Source organism: Amblyomma mixtum, chromosome 2 (assembly GCF_055824585.1).
Source record: "Amblyomma mixtum isolate Tamu chromosome 2, ASM5582458v1, whole genome shotgun sequence".
NCBI lineage: Eukaryota > Metazoa > Arthropoda > Arachnida > Ixodida > Ixodidae > Amblyomma > Amblyomma mixtum.
The window spans coordinates 223781373-223797126 of record NC_143013.1 but is presented as its reverse complement, the minus strand read 5'-3'; the positions used below and the strand labels follow the sequence as shown (position 1 = coordinate 223797126).

At 47.1% G+C, this 15754-nt stretch overlaps 1 protein-coding gene across 1 annotated transcript; it reads left to right on the top strand.

Moving 5' to 3' along the window:
- The first annotated feature begins 467 nt into the window (after window positions 1-467).
- Window positions 468-15479, top strand: LOC149362742 (carbohydrate sulfotransferase 6-like). The gene is made up of 3 exons (XM_089568367.1): window positions 468-648; window positions 11750-12303; window positions 14943-15479. The coding sequence occupies exons 1-3, from the start codon at window positions 468-470 to the stop codon at window positions 15477-15479; spliced, it is 1272 nt and encodes a 423-aa protein (XP_089424493.1).
- Window positions 15480-15754: the final 275 nt, after the last annotated feature.

Below are 15754 nucleotides of genomic sequence, written 5' to 3'. Positions count from 1 at the left end.
CGAAGTCAGGCAATAAATAAAAAAAAAAAGCTGGCATGGCGGAGTGGATAGCATGCTCGTCTCTCACGCCGAAGACCGGGGTTCGATTCCTGTGCGCGACCAATTTCTTAATCGGTTTTATTTATTTATATGGCCTACCTAGTAAAGCTACTTAGGGTAATTGGGTAATTAAGCAATTAACTAAGCTCAGTCCCACTTACTTGGAGCATCACTATACGATCCCTTCAATTGGTTGCATGGTTACTAGCCAAAGTACAATTGGCCCCGTTTGAACTCGCGCACTGTGACGTCACGACCGTTTCCACCAATTGAAAAGCGTGACATTTTCTGTCGACAACTGCTGCTTACAACGATGAGACATTAAAGGCTTCCGCCTTAAAACGGAACTCACACCGGTCCATCAGCGCCCAAGCCGCCGCCTCCGTTGTCAGTCACCTCAAATCGGGCCGCTTGCCACCCCGACGAGGATGACGCAGCCTCGACCGACGGTCCCACCGGAAATGGCCATAGATAGCAGGTCCCCGGCGCCCATCTTCTACCACACGCCGCGAACAACGCCCTCTTTTCACGTCGACGTGCACGAAGATGCGGAAGACTGGCTAGACACCTTCGAGTGGGTCGCCGTCTACAACGGCTGGAGAGACGACGGTAAGCTCCATAACGTGTATTTTGCGCTCGAGGACTCCGCTAGGACTTGGTACGAGAACCACGAGAACGACCACTTGGGAGACATTTCGACAAAATCTCCTAGCTGCATTCTCAACGCAGACCGCAGGGAGAAAGCTGAAGCTGCGCTTCCTTCCTGTAACTAGCGGGCTAACGAAAGCGCCCGCATGTATGTGGAGGACGTGACGCGCCTCCTCAAGCGTGGTAACCCCTCCATGGCGCAGGAGATGAAGCTTCGCCACTGATGCGCGGGGTCAAGCAGGAGTTTTTCGCTGGTCTTGTACGCTGTCAACCGCGTACTGTTGCCGAATTCCTCACTGAAGCGACCACCATGGAGACGACGCCCCTGCAACGAGCCCGGCAATACAATCGCGAAGTAAGCACGCTTGGGCCCGCTGTTTCTTCGAGCCACTCTCAAGCCAGATAACTATCAAGCCAGAGAAATGTCATTTCGCCTTCGAGGAGCTCCGTTTCTTAGGACATATTGTCAGCGCACAAAGTGCTCTCCCAGACCCCGAAAAGACTGCCGCCGTCTTCAGTTTCCCACGCCCAACCGACAAGAAGGTCCTCCGACGTTTTTTGGGCCTCTGCTCGTATTACCGTCGCTTTGTTAGATTTTTCTCGCCTAACTGAGCCATCGACAGCCTTGACTCGAGATGACACACCCTTCGTTTTAAGAAGTGCCCAAGACGAAACCTTCGAGGAACTCCATTGCTGCCTTCAAATTCCACCAATAATAGCTCATTTTGACGAGAATGCAGAGACTGATGTCCACACTGACGCCAGCAACGTCGGCCTCGGAGCGATCCTCATGTAGTGGCAGGACGGCGCACAACGAGTAATCGCCTACGCGAGCCGCACACTTTCTCGATTGGAACGGAACTATTCGACGACAGAAAAAGAGTTTCTCGCCGTCATCTGGGCTCTGCGTAAGTTCCGACCATACACTATAACGGACGACCGTTTCGTGTTGTCCGCGATCACCACTCGCTATGCTGACTAGCCACCATTAAAGACCCTTCTGGCCGGTTGGCCAGATGGAACCTCCGTTTGCAGGAGTACGATGTGACGGTCGTCTATAAATCGGGCCGGCAGCACCAAGACGCGGGCTGTTTATCAGGAGCGCCCGTGGTACCGGCTACGCAAGACATCACCGAAGATTGCCCTATTCTTTGTGCCATTAGTGTCTCCTGTATAGCGCAGCTTCAACGGACAGACTCTGAGTTGGCGCCACTCATTAAGTATCTGGAGGGTTTTAATGCTAGTGTACCTCTTGTGTTTCGCCGTGGACAACAGTTCATTTTGCGGCGTGGAGTCCTCCACAAGCGCTACTTTGACAGCAACATGGAGACGGGGAGTAGTAGCTTCTATTGAGGGCCCTTCGTGAAACTAATCCTTTCTTGTGAAGCTGCTGCAAAACTAAGCTCTACGTGTTCCATGGAGGTATCTGAAATTAGGTGATTTACATCGACACTTCATCGTCCATGGTTGGTCTGAGAGCCCAGGATTCAAGGGAAGCTCTAAGCAGTTTTTGAAAAAATTGAGTGCCCTGCGGTATTTCATAGTTGTTAACCCGTTGAACAAGAATATCTTGCTTAAAAAGGACGGAAATAAATGCAAACGGCTGTTTTTTGCAATCAAATGCTCACCAGCACCTCAGTGCACTCAGTGAGCGCCGCTGTTGCCCGTGAATGGCATCAACCGTCCTGACGCCATCCACGGGATTTCCGGTCGGCGCCGACTTGTTGCTGCTTAGCGCGTTGCTACAAGCGGCTGTCAACTTCATTTTGAAAATTATATATGATTGAAGCAGTTTCCAACAGCTGCTTGGACTCTTACCGTACATGTTCGTGCCATCAGCGGCTGCAGAAAACCGCGTAAATAACGACGCTGCAGAGTGCGTCGAGAGCGAGAGCAAAGTGGCCACTTTTTATGTGCCGTAAATCCCAACTGGTACGTATGTTTCTGATAGGTGCAATCTGCAAGTGGCAGTACAAAAAGAAAGTAAATCGCGTCGACACGCTATTTGTGCCCTGGGTGCTGCAAAAAAAGCCAGAACACCAATGTGCCTACTTACACCCGAATGCCTTTAAGAATTGCAATAGAATGCTAAATGGGTGAGTTGATGGAGGTTGAAGGCTGGACCGCGCAGGAACAGCGTACTATATTACACAGATCTAAGTGTTCAGCCTGCCACCTTTAATTTCTTACCTTTAATTACGGAATTCATTACTGAGCTGGAGCGTCGCATGAACCGCGGCAACAGTCGGCAAGGAAGCGAGTAAGACGTGTGTAACTAAAGGGAAAAAGTGTTCTCAGTTAATACAAAAAATAAACCACTAACATGTAGGCAGCCGTGCTGTTTATATGCTGATAAGAAAATAAATTTACGGTACATGAATACGGCAGTCGCCGGTAAAATAGAACAGGTTCTGCTCCGAGGATGGTATTGAAAATGTTTAGGACACACATGTCGACTCATTTAAAACATAGAAATGAATAGACCATTTTCATGACAGTTCAAATAAACTCCTGCGTGCACTAGAGACAGCCTCCAGAGCGATCCGTGATCTTATCAGTTTCTGACAGTGATGATAAAGTGTGATCCCAGATATTTCACGCATGATAAGCGTTGGAAGAAGAAACATAATCCTCGGGCTTCACTTCGTCAACGTTTGCAGTGAGAGAGAGGGTTTATTGACTGGAAAGGCTGAGAGGTTGTCCTGAGAAATGAACATCTGGCCTGCTACTCTGCACTGGGGAACAGGAAGAGAAGAGAAAATAGGGTCACGATGGGGGATGATGTTGATGGGAGGAGGCAGATGATAAAAGACAAGGCACGCTTGCTAACATTACAAACGCGAGTCAAGGCCCGTATCGCTTAAAAAGCGTGAGAGCGCCCGCTATGCCCGTAGAGGCCTCGAACCATCTAGCCAAGCGCTGAGGATCAAGTCCTCCGGGAGGGGCCTGGTGTCAAAAGACTGCAAAATAGATTCCAGCATGAGTCTTTCTCGTGCATATGCTGGGCACGCCATCAAAACATGTTCTACAGTCTCTAGCACGCCGCATGCAAAACAGTCCGGGGAGTCCGCTTGTCCAATCAAATGCAGATATTTGCGCGTGAAGGCAATGTTTAAACGCAACCTATGCATTAGGCATGCATTAGTGTGTGGTATTCTGCGAGGAACAGAAAAGGCCATCGCTGGATCTAGCCGTTTAAAGCGGATGTATCGAGTGTCTGGCAGGGCCCAGTATCTAGCCGTCGCACTCCTCATAGATCCCGAAAGGAGGCGAGTGGTTACCGTTCTAGAGAACGGCACAGCTGTGCGCAGACCACTGCGGAAGGCGCTCCTTGCTTCAGCGTCCGCGGTCTCATTTCCATCGAGTACGCTATATGGAGTACGCTATATCGAGTACGCTATGTATATATACTGGATATGGTGGCCTTTTTCCTGAGCAGATGAAAGGAGTCTAGTTATATCAAGAGCCAGAGCCTGGTAGCCGGTGTGCTGTAGGAAGCATCCCAAACTTTGTACCGCAGGCTTAGAGTCTGTTAAAATGCACCACTCCTGAGGCTGCTCTCAGCAGACGTGGCGAATCGCTTCCCGAAGGGCCGCAAGCTCTGCAGCGGTTGAAGTAGAATTGTGTCCTGAAATGAATCTCCGAGTCGTCTGCTGAGCGGGGATTACCAATGCTGTTGTGGATGGCTTTGGTGACGCAGATCCATCAGTGTATACGTGCACACAGTTTTGGTATTCTGACCAGATGTAGAAAAGGCTCACATTTTTTTGCCATGTCCTTCGCTTTGTAGCTGGCAGTAAATGGGGCCCAACGGAGCGCTCCTTGCTAAGACTTTAGTATACTCTCTTTATCTGTGATGCCGCTAATCTGTGATGCCGCTAAGCGGACTGAAGCAAAGAGAAAGTTGCTTCAGTCCGCTTAGCGGCATCAGAGATTTATTTAGTATGCCGGGGACATGCCGGCGTACTGAAGGCTGAGCCATCACCCATGGTGGCTGCACGGGATGATGCGGCAGGGCATAGTCTGATAACAATACGGCCTGATAGCGGCGCACTGCACGTGCAAAACTGCTGTCCGGTCGCTCATCAAAAATCTTCCTCAGCGGGCGACCGCGGTGCGTTGCAAGTGCGCATAAATATACACGAAGTGGTTCATGTGACAGGTAGATCGATATTGGGCACGTGCGAAATTCCACAATCTCGTCGTTGTTCGAGGAACGACACCCGAGGCATATCTTGAGCGCCTGTGCTTGAACACTCTCTAATTTTCGCAAGAAGGACATGCTCATGGTAGAGAGTGCAGGAAGGCTGTAACGAATGTAGCCTATAAAGATAATATAGTAAAGTCTTAGCAAGGAGCGTTCCGTTGGGCCCCATTTAATGGCAGCTACGAAGCGCAGGACATAGCAATAAAGTGTCAGTCTTTTCTTTAGCATATTTATATGCCTCGTCCATCACATATCGCGGTCAGTGATAATGCCCAAAAATCTGTGGCTGAGATGTGTTTTATTGCAACCCCTTGACGTGTTACCGGGTAGCGGCTGACAGACGCGCGTGAGTGCGATCACAGCACATTTTTCAGCTGCTAAGTGCAAGCCCCGACGCCGTAGGGGCATTGAGAGTGAGGGCATTGTGACGCATTGAGGGCATTGTGGGTGAGCCCAGCCGATGCCGATGAAGCTGGGTATTAACCTTGTTAGTTTTCTAGATCGACTTCCGGCGGCCGCTTATACTTTGCAAGTTGCTTTTTATTCTTTCAAAGCTACTTTTTTCGTGAGGCCGCCACGTATTGCTGCAGCTCTCAGGCTGACAACCTCTGTTCCGGGTACATGTGTTTCGCGTCCGCTCTTATATATTACAAACCATGCACATCTCGGCCGACGCGAGCGACAGACAGAAAACAAGAATGCAAGTGAGTGGGGACGTTTTGCAACAAGGTTCTAGGAAAATTTTTTGAAAGGCAGACTCATGCCTAGACTCCTTGAAAGGCAATGGCATTCTGAATCTCTATATAACGATCGTCAGAAAAATAAGTTATCATAAGAATGACGAGACTTAAATTGGAGAAAATTGATTAAAGGTCTACATTCTTTTTCCTCTCAAGCTTGGGGTAACGTACGTCCTACAGAAATAAGCAATATAGCATATTTGAAAATATGGAGATGGTGGATTATCATTTCCCTGCCATTGTATCAATAATATTTGCAGCATATAATCAGAATTGAGACATATTGAAGTTGACCTGCGGAGTGCACCGCACATTAGTTACGGGCCGTTTTGAACCCAGGAAGAGTATAACAGCTTCAGCTTATGAGTTCTGAAATGAGTAAAAATAGAAATGTACAGCGAAATCATCCTCCAAAGAGTTTTCGTCTATCAACCATATGTCGATGGTATTCGCCACAGCGGGCTGCCTTTTGCGAAGCGAAGCATATACTATGATCCACATTTTTGTATTATTTTTGTAGAAGCCCTCCCTCACGCTGCCACATCTTGCCACTCAGTAACTTACCTCCTGTGGCGCGTGGTCAGTAGGCACAATTATTTCCGCACACAATTATTTCAAACCAGCAATGCGAAACGATCTGGAAAAATTGGTTTCAAAACGGACACCTCCGCGTTTTTCGCGAGCGCGAAAATATGAAGCTGTTCGCATATGCACTACATCAAGCTGTTCGCTTCTTGTGCACTCTTTAGCGTTTTGAAAAGCCCTTATATAATGCAAAAAAAAAACAGCGCGAACAAACGGGGACGAGACGAAGAATGCACAGGAACAAGCGCTGACTCTCAACTAAAGTTTAATCACAGGAAACACGCTTATAAAAGGAAACAGAAAACAAAAAAACCCAACAAAATCAGAACTCGTGTATAACTATGTGATGTCCAGATATGCAACCTCACAGTCACGCAGGAGCAGGGATGGTTTGCTGACACACAATCTTGCTTTCTTTGCCATGTTGTACGCCTCGATAATTTCCCTGGTCAACTGGTCGGGGTGTTTGTACAAAATGTCAGTAAAATGTAAGGACGGAAAACATGATTGACACTCTCGGCAATGATCAACTAGATTAGTGGAGCGATTAGATTCTAATGAATTGAGATGTTCACCGAGTCGTGTGTTGATACAACGTCCCGTTTGCCCAATGTATATCTGACCACAGGATAGGGGGATTTTATAAACTACCCCTTTGGAGCACGGCACAAAACTTTTAGCGTGCTTAACACCACAGGACGCTACAGATTTCCTGGGGTTGCGGGACTTATTTTCTACTGCTGAACACATTTTACTGAGCTTATTCGGGGCCGAAAAAACCACATCAACTTTATACCTTCACAGAAAGAACAGAAACGAAAAAAGTTCGCAGTCCTTCCCAATGTGCATCGCCCTTCTCATGGTCTTAAAAATGTGGCCCATAGGTATAAAGTTGATGTGGTTTTTTCGGCCCCGAATAAGCTCAGTAAAATTTGTTCTGCAGTAGAAAATAAGTCCCGCAACCCCAAGAAATCTGTAGCGTCCTGTGGTGTTAAGCACGCTAAAAGTTTTGTGCCGTGCTCCAAAGGGGTAGTTTATAAAATCCCCCTATCCTGTGGTCAGATATACATTGGGCAAACGGGACGTTGTATCAACACACGACTCGGTGAACATCTCAATTTATTAGAATCTAATCGCTCCACTAATCTAGTTGATCATTGCCGAGAGTGTCAATCATGTTTTCCGTCCTTACATTTTACTGACATTTTGTACAAACACCCCGACCAGTTGACCAGGGAAATTATCGAGGCGTACAACATGGCAAAGAAAGCAAGATTGTGTGTCAGCAAACCATCCCTGCTCCTGCGTGACTGTGAGGTTGCATATCTGGACATCACATAGTTACACATGCGTTTTGATTTTATTGTTTTTTTTGTTTTCTGTTTCCTTTTATAAGCGTGTTTCTTGTGATTAAACTTTAGTTGAGAGTCAGCGCTTGTTCCTGTGCAGTCTTCGTCTCGTCCCCGTTTGTTCGCGCTGTTTTTTTTTGCATTATGTATCACCAACTCGCCCGCTTATCCATCCTGTTGAAGTTCTCTTATATAAGTTGCATTGTTTGCATAATGATTGTTCATGGATGATTAAGACAAAGGAAGTATAGTTGACATGTTGAAATGTGCAAAGTCATTACGTAGAGATATCAGGATCCTACAAAAATCTAATTCTTATAGGTCAGAGGGACTGATTGCTTCTTTGATCTATGAGAAAATTTTTGTAACGCAAATGTGACATTTCAAATGTTTTCTTACGTCAGGACCATAATCCATGACAGAAGGTAATCAGCTGAAGCAATTTCTCTTTTTACTTTTGTGCGGTCATTTATTAATTACCTACCTTGCTTTGCTGCTGCCAGATGACGTCGCTAGCACTTAGTACAACTTTTTTTCGAGCTTTCCCTTCATGACTCGTATCAACTCACTTTCGAAACGGTGCTGCGCCCAGCCGTACGGAAGGCCCGAAAGAGTGACGCGCAGACGATAAAGAAATATAATGCACAGCTACAAAAATGCAAGCGCTAAGAAGAATTCCGTCATAATAGATTTCGTAGTAGCGGTTTTGCTATTAACAAATTTCGATGTCTGCGATGCATTATGAAGAGAGCACAGCGGGGACATACCGCATTCGACAGGAGGCACGACACAAGGCTCTCGTGTCTTTTGTCGCTTCTCCTCCCGGTGTGTTGTCCCTCACCGGATGTTATATTTTCGCTATGAACCAAGCTGCACAGATTCAGGATACCCTGTGAATTGGTATATCGCAGGCCGGCTGCGCAGGTAGTGTTACCCTACCTGGTGATATCCTTGTCACTGCGTGTGCTCAGGAGACGTCCGGTAATCCGGTGTATGGGTCCGCTATGTTAAGGCTCAGTTCATACACCACTTGACGGCGGAAGTTAGATGAGAGATGGAGTTATATACTGTTGAAGCCGCAAAAAAGAAAGATGGAACAGCCAAGTGTTTTGACGGTTTTGCACATTCTTTACTTTGAAGAGTTTTGAAGGATAAGTGCATCCCGCGCCTTTGCGCAGAGGCGTATCTGCCGGAGCAATAGGGCATGTTCGTAGTTTCTTGCGCCTCCTAGCGGCCCATGCCAACGACGGTGTCTACAGTAGCGCAGCAATGCCAGGTTGTCGATTTACAGACGAGCCAGTCTCAGAAATTGCGGGCATGGCGTCCTTTAATTTATGTGCTCCAGCGAGCCGCATGTAGCTTCCGCACCGTTCGTCTCTTTTGACTTTTGCCTCCTGGCAGACATCCGGCAATGGCATGAACACATTCGCAGCGCTGCCACGTGATCACATGCCGCGCGAGCGAGGTGGGTGATAACAATAAATCTTCAGCGACGCGTGTGAAATTGCAGCCATGGTTCTAAATTGGCTCTTTCAGATACGTGATTCGTTAATTTTTTTTTAAAGTATTTCGTTAAAAATTTCGGCTCCGAGAAATCTTTCAGCAACTTATATATTAGAAATATTTCGTGTTAGCAGAATCGCGTGTTGAGCTTCAGACATTCGAGAAAACCTTTGTAGCATGTTTACATGTTCATCATCAGAGTCCCTGACACGCGCTTTCTGATTTGTGACGTGAGACACGGTTAGGCTACCTCGAATCATCGCAGTCACGCGCAACTACTTCTAAATCATTCGAGATGGCCGTAGCTTCTTTTTGCGCCTGATTTCGAAGGCTCTTCATTAGATCTAAATTCAGCGCGGCTTACACCAGCGGTGATCCTGTGCTTCGACGACCGCTTTGCGCGCTTGCTGGTATCGCCACCACCGAGTTGTAGCCAGCCCACCAAGGAGTTTCCTATGTTAGCCTTTCATTGATTTCCTGAATACCAGACTGCGGCCATCACTACGTGACAATATGATGTTTGTTGCACTTCAGCCTGGTAGCGATATAGGTTTGAAAAATGGAAGTTTAGAAGCGTTCATTTGAACTGTGCTTTTTTAAAATCTTTTCGCACGCACACATCTTTTCGCACGCCCGGCTGACCTCTAAAAAAATGTTGCTTTGTCCACCACGTCAGCGGGGTTGCAAACTTTTTCGTTCACACAAAGTACTTATTAGCATCCCGATCGCTTCGAACTGAAAATTCTCTACTCGCCCATATTTCGCTAAAACAAAAAATACCCCTTGCAAAGACGTCATATGCTCTTCATGCCTACACCCCAGAACATTGCAGCCTGAAGATAATGCTTTCTTTATAAAGAATTTGATTTACCCATTTTTGTTTCCACAGAGATTTTCCGGCTGATATTCAAATGCTGAGTCCGTGGTTTCCTTTCTTTATAGATGAGGTTCAACACCCTCACAAGTCACATATCACGAAGCGTTGTTTATCTTCTTTCCACAGTAGGCTTCTTGGTACTCTTCTATATCATTAGTACACAGAGGTCACTAGGATCGCCCAAGTGCTGCCATTGCTCAGGAGCTGAACACTCATCTCATGGATTACAAGGTAACTAATCCACAAATCGCACTTCATAATTAGGCAGCAGACTGCATTGTTTTAACGGTGAGCATCGGTAAGCCTGAACCGCTTAAGAAAATGAAATCAGTTAAAACTCAAAATCCCGATAACTATAAATGTCCATGCTAACTGTGGACCACTTCCGCCATAGATTTTCCCTCTTCTTTCTTTCTAAGACAATGAAATGCAGCAGGCAGTGAGAAAATATCTGCTGTCAACACATGGATTTTGTAGTGTGTTCTTGCCCATCCACTCCCCTCAGTGGCTCTTGGCTGAGCTGCTATCCCCGGCAATAGCCCAAAAGAAAGTGATGGAATCTTGCACATGTTACTTCCTAAAAACTTACCCCGGTTACGCGGTCCTTCTGCCCTCTTCCAACAGGCAGACCCCGTTCAAAATGGCAGCCACATCACAGGTTGAAAGGCGGCAAGGCTAGCTGTAACCGACGGGTGGTCTGTGCTGCCAGCTGTCTAACACACATAATGTAATCAGGAACAAAAACGGGAACTCAAGAAGTACACAGGGCAGCGCTGTCTTGTGTAATTTTCATTTTTGTGTTCGTGTTCCCGTTACTGGTTTTATTATCGCTGATCCACACCCTATAGACCGCCTTGTTACCCTGTTGCCAGTCGTCTGTAGCACCAACACTACGGCTCTCAGTCAGAGCTGCGGCCAGTCTTAGAGTGGTGGTCGTACAGCCAGTGACACTTCGCGCCCGCCATTAGACGCGCGCACGCGCACAAAAACACGCTGCTTTAACTTCTTCAGCCTGGAAGGTTCACCCAGCAGTCGCATTTGACAGACCCATTTGCTGTCTTCATGGCGACATTACAGGTTCGCGATCCAAAGTTTTACTTCCACGAAATGGAATGTCATCAGGAGAACGAGAAGAAGGAATTATACAAGTGATTATCTTAAGAAAAATTCTAAATGTGGCACCTGTTCTAACTCATTTTAAGTGTTCTGAAAGTACTGCCACATCGCAGTCAGCTTAAAAGATGCTAGAATGCTCGAGCATTTCTCTCCGATGCGCTATGTCTGCTTCAAGAGGCATGGTCACGATGAATGCAGGCATGTTCGTCGAACTGTTTCTATGTTTGGTCGCGACTTTGCAACAACTAAAGAGAAACGGCATTTTCGACGAGCAGTTGCTTCTGCATTACATTACTCACATTACTCATATTATTCCGTCTCACTCTCCTTCGCCGATGGTAAAAACACCTTTTCCTTTATATAACGGTAGTGAAGGCACTGTTTCACACCTTTTTGTTTTGCTCATCAAGCCCTGCTTTCTAGGACATCACATTTACTTATGAAACCACTCTGAACAATTGTAAGGTACTGTTAAGAGCAAATCGATCGGAATGGTCTAACTTTCCGACGTGCAGCAAAATCTTGTCCAGCGTTTGTCCAGCGCTCACACCGAGTAGTTAAGTCTGCCATAAAAGAAAATTCTAATGAGGTGAGTTTTCCAAAACACATGGGAAGCATCTGTAGAATATTTTAAGATAGTGTAGTAAATATGCAAGAATTGCCACGTTGCTTTTTTTCTTCGCAGCTTCTACGTACACAAAACGAGCAAGGTTTCTGGTTCAAAACGCTCAAAATAGAAGTGCCTCCTGGTATTCGGCCAAAGAAACTTCTGAAACAAGGGAAGACGCCGTTTTGGACTCATCACTAGACGGTCCACTGCCAGCCGCTTTCCAAAGGGCCCTGAAAACGTATCCTGTCGTCCCGACAACCAACGTTAGCATAGTGCTCATTGTCACCTACTACAGATCAGGATCGTCATTCTTCGGCGAACTCCTTTTTTCAGGTCCGAAGACCTACTTTCACTTCGAACCCCTACAGGCATTCACCCAAGCGGGTGGCATTCGACCGGGCAGAGAACAGCTCGCCTTCGCCCTTCTTGACGAGCTCGTTCCGTGCCGGATGTTCAATGCGCCTTTGTTCACGCTCTGGCAGGAGAACCGTTCAGAGTACCTGCACAACCGGTTCCTGGCGGACGTTTGCGGATGGGGACCATCGTGCTCATCCCCAGGCCACATCGGCGCTCTGTGTTCAAGGGCTGAAACTCAAGTTTTCAAGTTCACACGACTCTCCATCGCACAGGTATTTGCGACAGTTTTACGCTTATAGGAAGGGTCACGACAGGGAGCTTGAGAAAATGAATAAAAAGAAAGTATGTAGCAGTTGTATCCTGTTAGTAATAATCTCATCTGCGTAATAAAGAGTCTTGGGCATAGGGTAGAAGGTAATGATGCGGCTAATACTAAGAGACTGAATGACAGCACTGTGGCAGATTGAATAAGTTCGAGTTATTGATATCGTGACGAATTCGTGGCTGAGCATTCAGTGCGATGTGCCAAATCTGCGTCAGCAGAGTGTCAGCAGTCAGGCCTCCGTGGACTCTTCGCTTTGTCCACGCTTTGCTTCCATTTCGGCTAAACGCACCGCAGATCCATGGTGAATTCTTTTTTTTTTATGCCTAATGGTGAATTCTTCCTCTCGCTGCCACTTTCGCCTTTAGCGCCGCACACCTTCTCTAGCCGAGGAACCGGAAGAATTCATAGCAAACTCTAGTTTGCAACACTTTACTAAACGCTGGCTAAACGCAGCACGGCCCATTAGGAGCTGTGCTGGCGCACTACGTCAGCAGTGTGACGCAACGAGCAAATCCTGTTCGCGTTTCCCTTCACCTCGTCTGCTCGCTTTCTTCTGGTGCGAGCGCTATGCTCCATCGCAGTAGTTCCCTGCGCACTAACAAAGCTGCCAAAAGTGCACAGGCGACGTTCTGACACCGCAGAATGTTGTGCCAGCAAAAATAGGCATACGGGCAGTTGGGATAGCGTGCTTTAAAGTGCAAATGCGCCAAACGCTATTTCATATCGAGTCCTAATGTGCGCTCGCGTTACGTACGAGCTTTTCCGAGTTCAGAGCGCGCGACTAAAACAGCCTTTCTAAAATGGCGGTACTCCTCGAAGCACGACAGAGTTTGTCGGACAGAATTAGTCGCGGTTACTGCCGTTTTCAGAATGCCCACTGGCCATAAATTGGGACCCCGCATTCGCTTCGTCTTATCACGCCTATAATAAAACATATGAGCGATAAACTTGCCACACTGCTCGTGCGGCCCCCTCCACACAGCTCGTACACGTCGCCTGTCTTAAGCCCTACCATCGAAACCCACCACCTTAGGACGCCCAGGGAATGTGCTTCCTTCCGCCCGGCGGAGGAGGGGGGGGGGGGGTTAGTGTTACGGTGCATAGTTGCTAAGCGAAGACGACGTTGTTTTGGGACGTTCGGCAGTGGACGACGACGAGGACGTGGCAGTTTGTGCTGGAGTGATTTAGCTCGGTGTGCCTTCTGACTGTGGCCTGTCCCGTCTGCTGCTGGGCTAACCCCCAGTAATAATATAAAGTGCCGATTGTGCTTCTTCTAGGCCCAAGCAGCAGTATCTGTTTGATGACGAAAATGCTGCCTGTTCTAACGATCAGACGGCGCCACTAAGTTAAGCGTAGCCTGACGTCTGCGTTATATACGCTGAAATAGATATGCAAACGAGTGCACTGGCGTAATGTCCCTCAAAATACTTGCATTTAGCGTACGTAAGGGCGCATACGGTACGTAGACAGCGCCGATTTATACTCTTTTCTAACCAAATCTCTGTACGCCGCGAGCAGACGACAGGTAGGTTACTAAGCGCGGAGGAACTCGTTTAACGCGCCCTCCTGATTTGTTGAAGAGGTCCCTGCCTTCGGCAATGCGGCAAGTTTGTTGTGGGATGCATCATTCTTGGATTCAGCCCTGCAAGGCGCGCTGGGGTAGTGGCTTCACACGGACGCCTCACCATCGCGTCTTTGGCTAAACGGACCCATAAGGCACCTTTGAATTAGAATCAATACAAGGAAATGTGCGCGAGCCTGATAGTACGTCTTCGGCCATTTTCTCACTCACTGCATTCAGTAACGGTAACAACGGCATTTTCTGCCCGTTTTAGCGCTTTATGTGCGTCTTCTAATTAAATATTATGCATTTCGTAATCCCCACCGTACTCATTAAATAAATCCAGATATTTCGATTTTGCAATCTTTTGTGCCTTTCAAGAAAATTTCTTGCATTCCCCCACAACTCTTGCCCTTCGTGTTTGCGTTTGCATAACTACTAATTAATTGTCTTAAGACGTCTATATATACACTTAAGAAAAAGTCACACGATGATTGGCGCCTGGCGCCTAAACGTGTTAATTATCGATCTGCACTTTGTCCTGGAAATGCATTCACCCAGTACCCTATATATGCTTTCCATATAAGACAATTTCTATTTTACGGCCTTTAGCTTTTTGCGTTCTTTCATAATTTGTTCGTTCCTCCCTCGCTCAGGCAGGAGGTGCACCGTCTCCTGACTGTTTTGTTGCTCTAAGCCGCGCATAGCTGCGTTATGTTTCTTTTCTTTTAATCCGATGCCTTAGAGCAGTTGCCAGTTATCATGAATTTGTTGCCAGTTTTCATTTTCCACGTTTTTCATCCGTGGCCAGTTTTTTACTTAGGTTCCTATTTAGCTAATAGGTTAAGACAACATTCAATAATTTTTTTCTCTTTTCAAGCGCTCTGCTCGGGGATGTCATCTTAGCTTAACGACACATTTCGAACAGACGCAGCCACATCCGGTAAACACACTGCGAAGTGACAACATAATGCCTCTTTATCCCCTCAAATACCGTGAAACTAAGAATCGTTTCGATGGCGCAGGTGGTAGGCTGGATGAACCGCAACTCTGAAATCGCGAAGCAAGTGCAAGTGGTTCACCTCGTGCGTGACCCACGGGCGATCTACGCATCTCGTCGGAGCATGAGTTGGTGCATGGGGGTCGTGGAATGTGGAAGCGCAAAAGCTCTGTGTAAACAAATGCGTCGGGACCTTGACGCGTTTGAAAATCTTTCAGATGAAAGGTGGCTGAACCGGAAGCACCGGGTTCGCTTCGAAGACGTGGCTGCTGATCCTGTTAATGAAACACAGACACTTTTTTCCCGCCTGGCTTTAGATTACAGTTCATACACGACATCATTCCTGAAGACCCACACTGCTGTTAACGCGAAAGACTTGAAGAATCTGTACTCAACGAAGAGAAACACGAAGGAAACCATCAGGAGCTGGACTAAGAAGTTGTCGAAGGAGGCCATTAGCTCAGTCGAGAGGCACTGCGGCGACATATTGCAAACGCTAGGTTACACTGACACTACACTGCCAGTGAAAGCGGAGGAGGGATTAAGGAATGATCTTATTTGAACTGTGATTGATCCCTGAGTCTAGGCTTTTAAATGACGTTCCCAAGGTTCGTTCCTCGATGTTGTTATTCATGACAGGAGAAATATGAATCAATCTATGCCATGTGCCCATTGCCGACCTATCGTCACGATGTTTCAGGGTGTCCAGCCTGAGTTCGTTGTTATATAGAATCTTTAACTGGCAGTTTTTATTATACTGTTGCCCCATAATCCTGCTTCCTACTCACAATGTGGAATGTAACCTAGGAAACTGGCGTAATGATTTCCTGTGCAGGG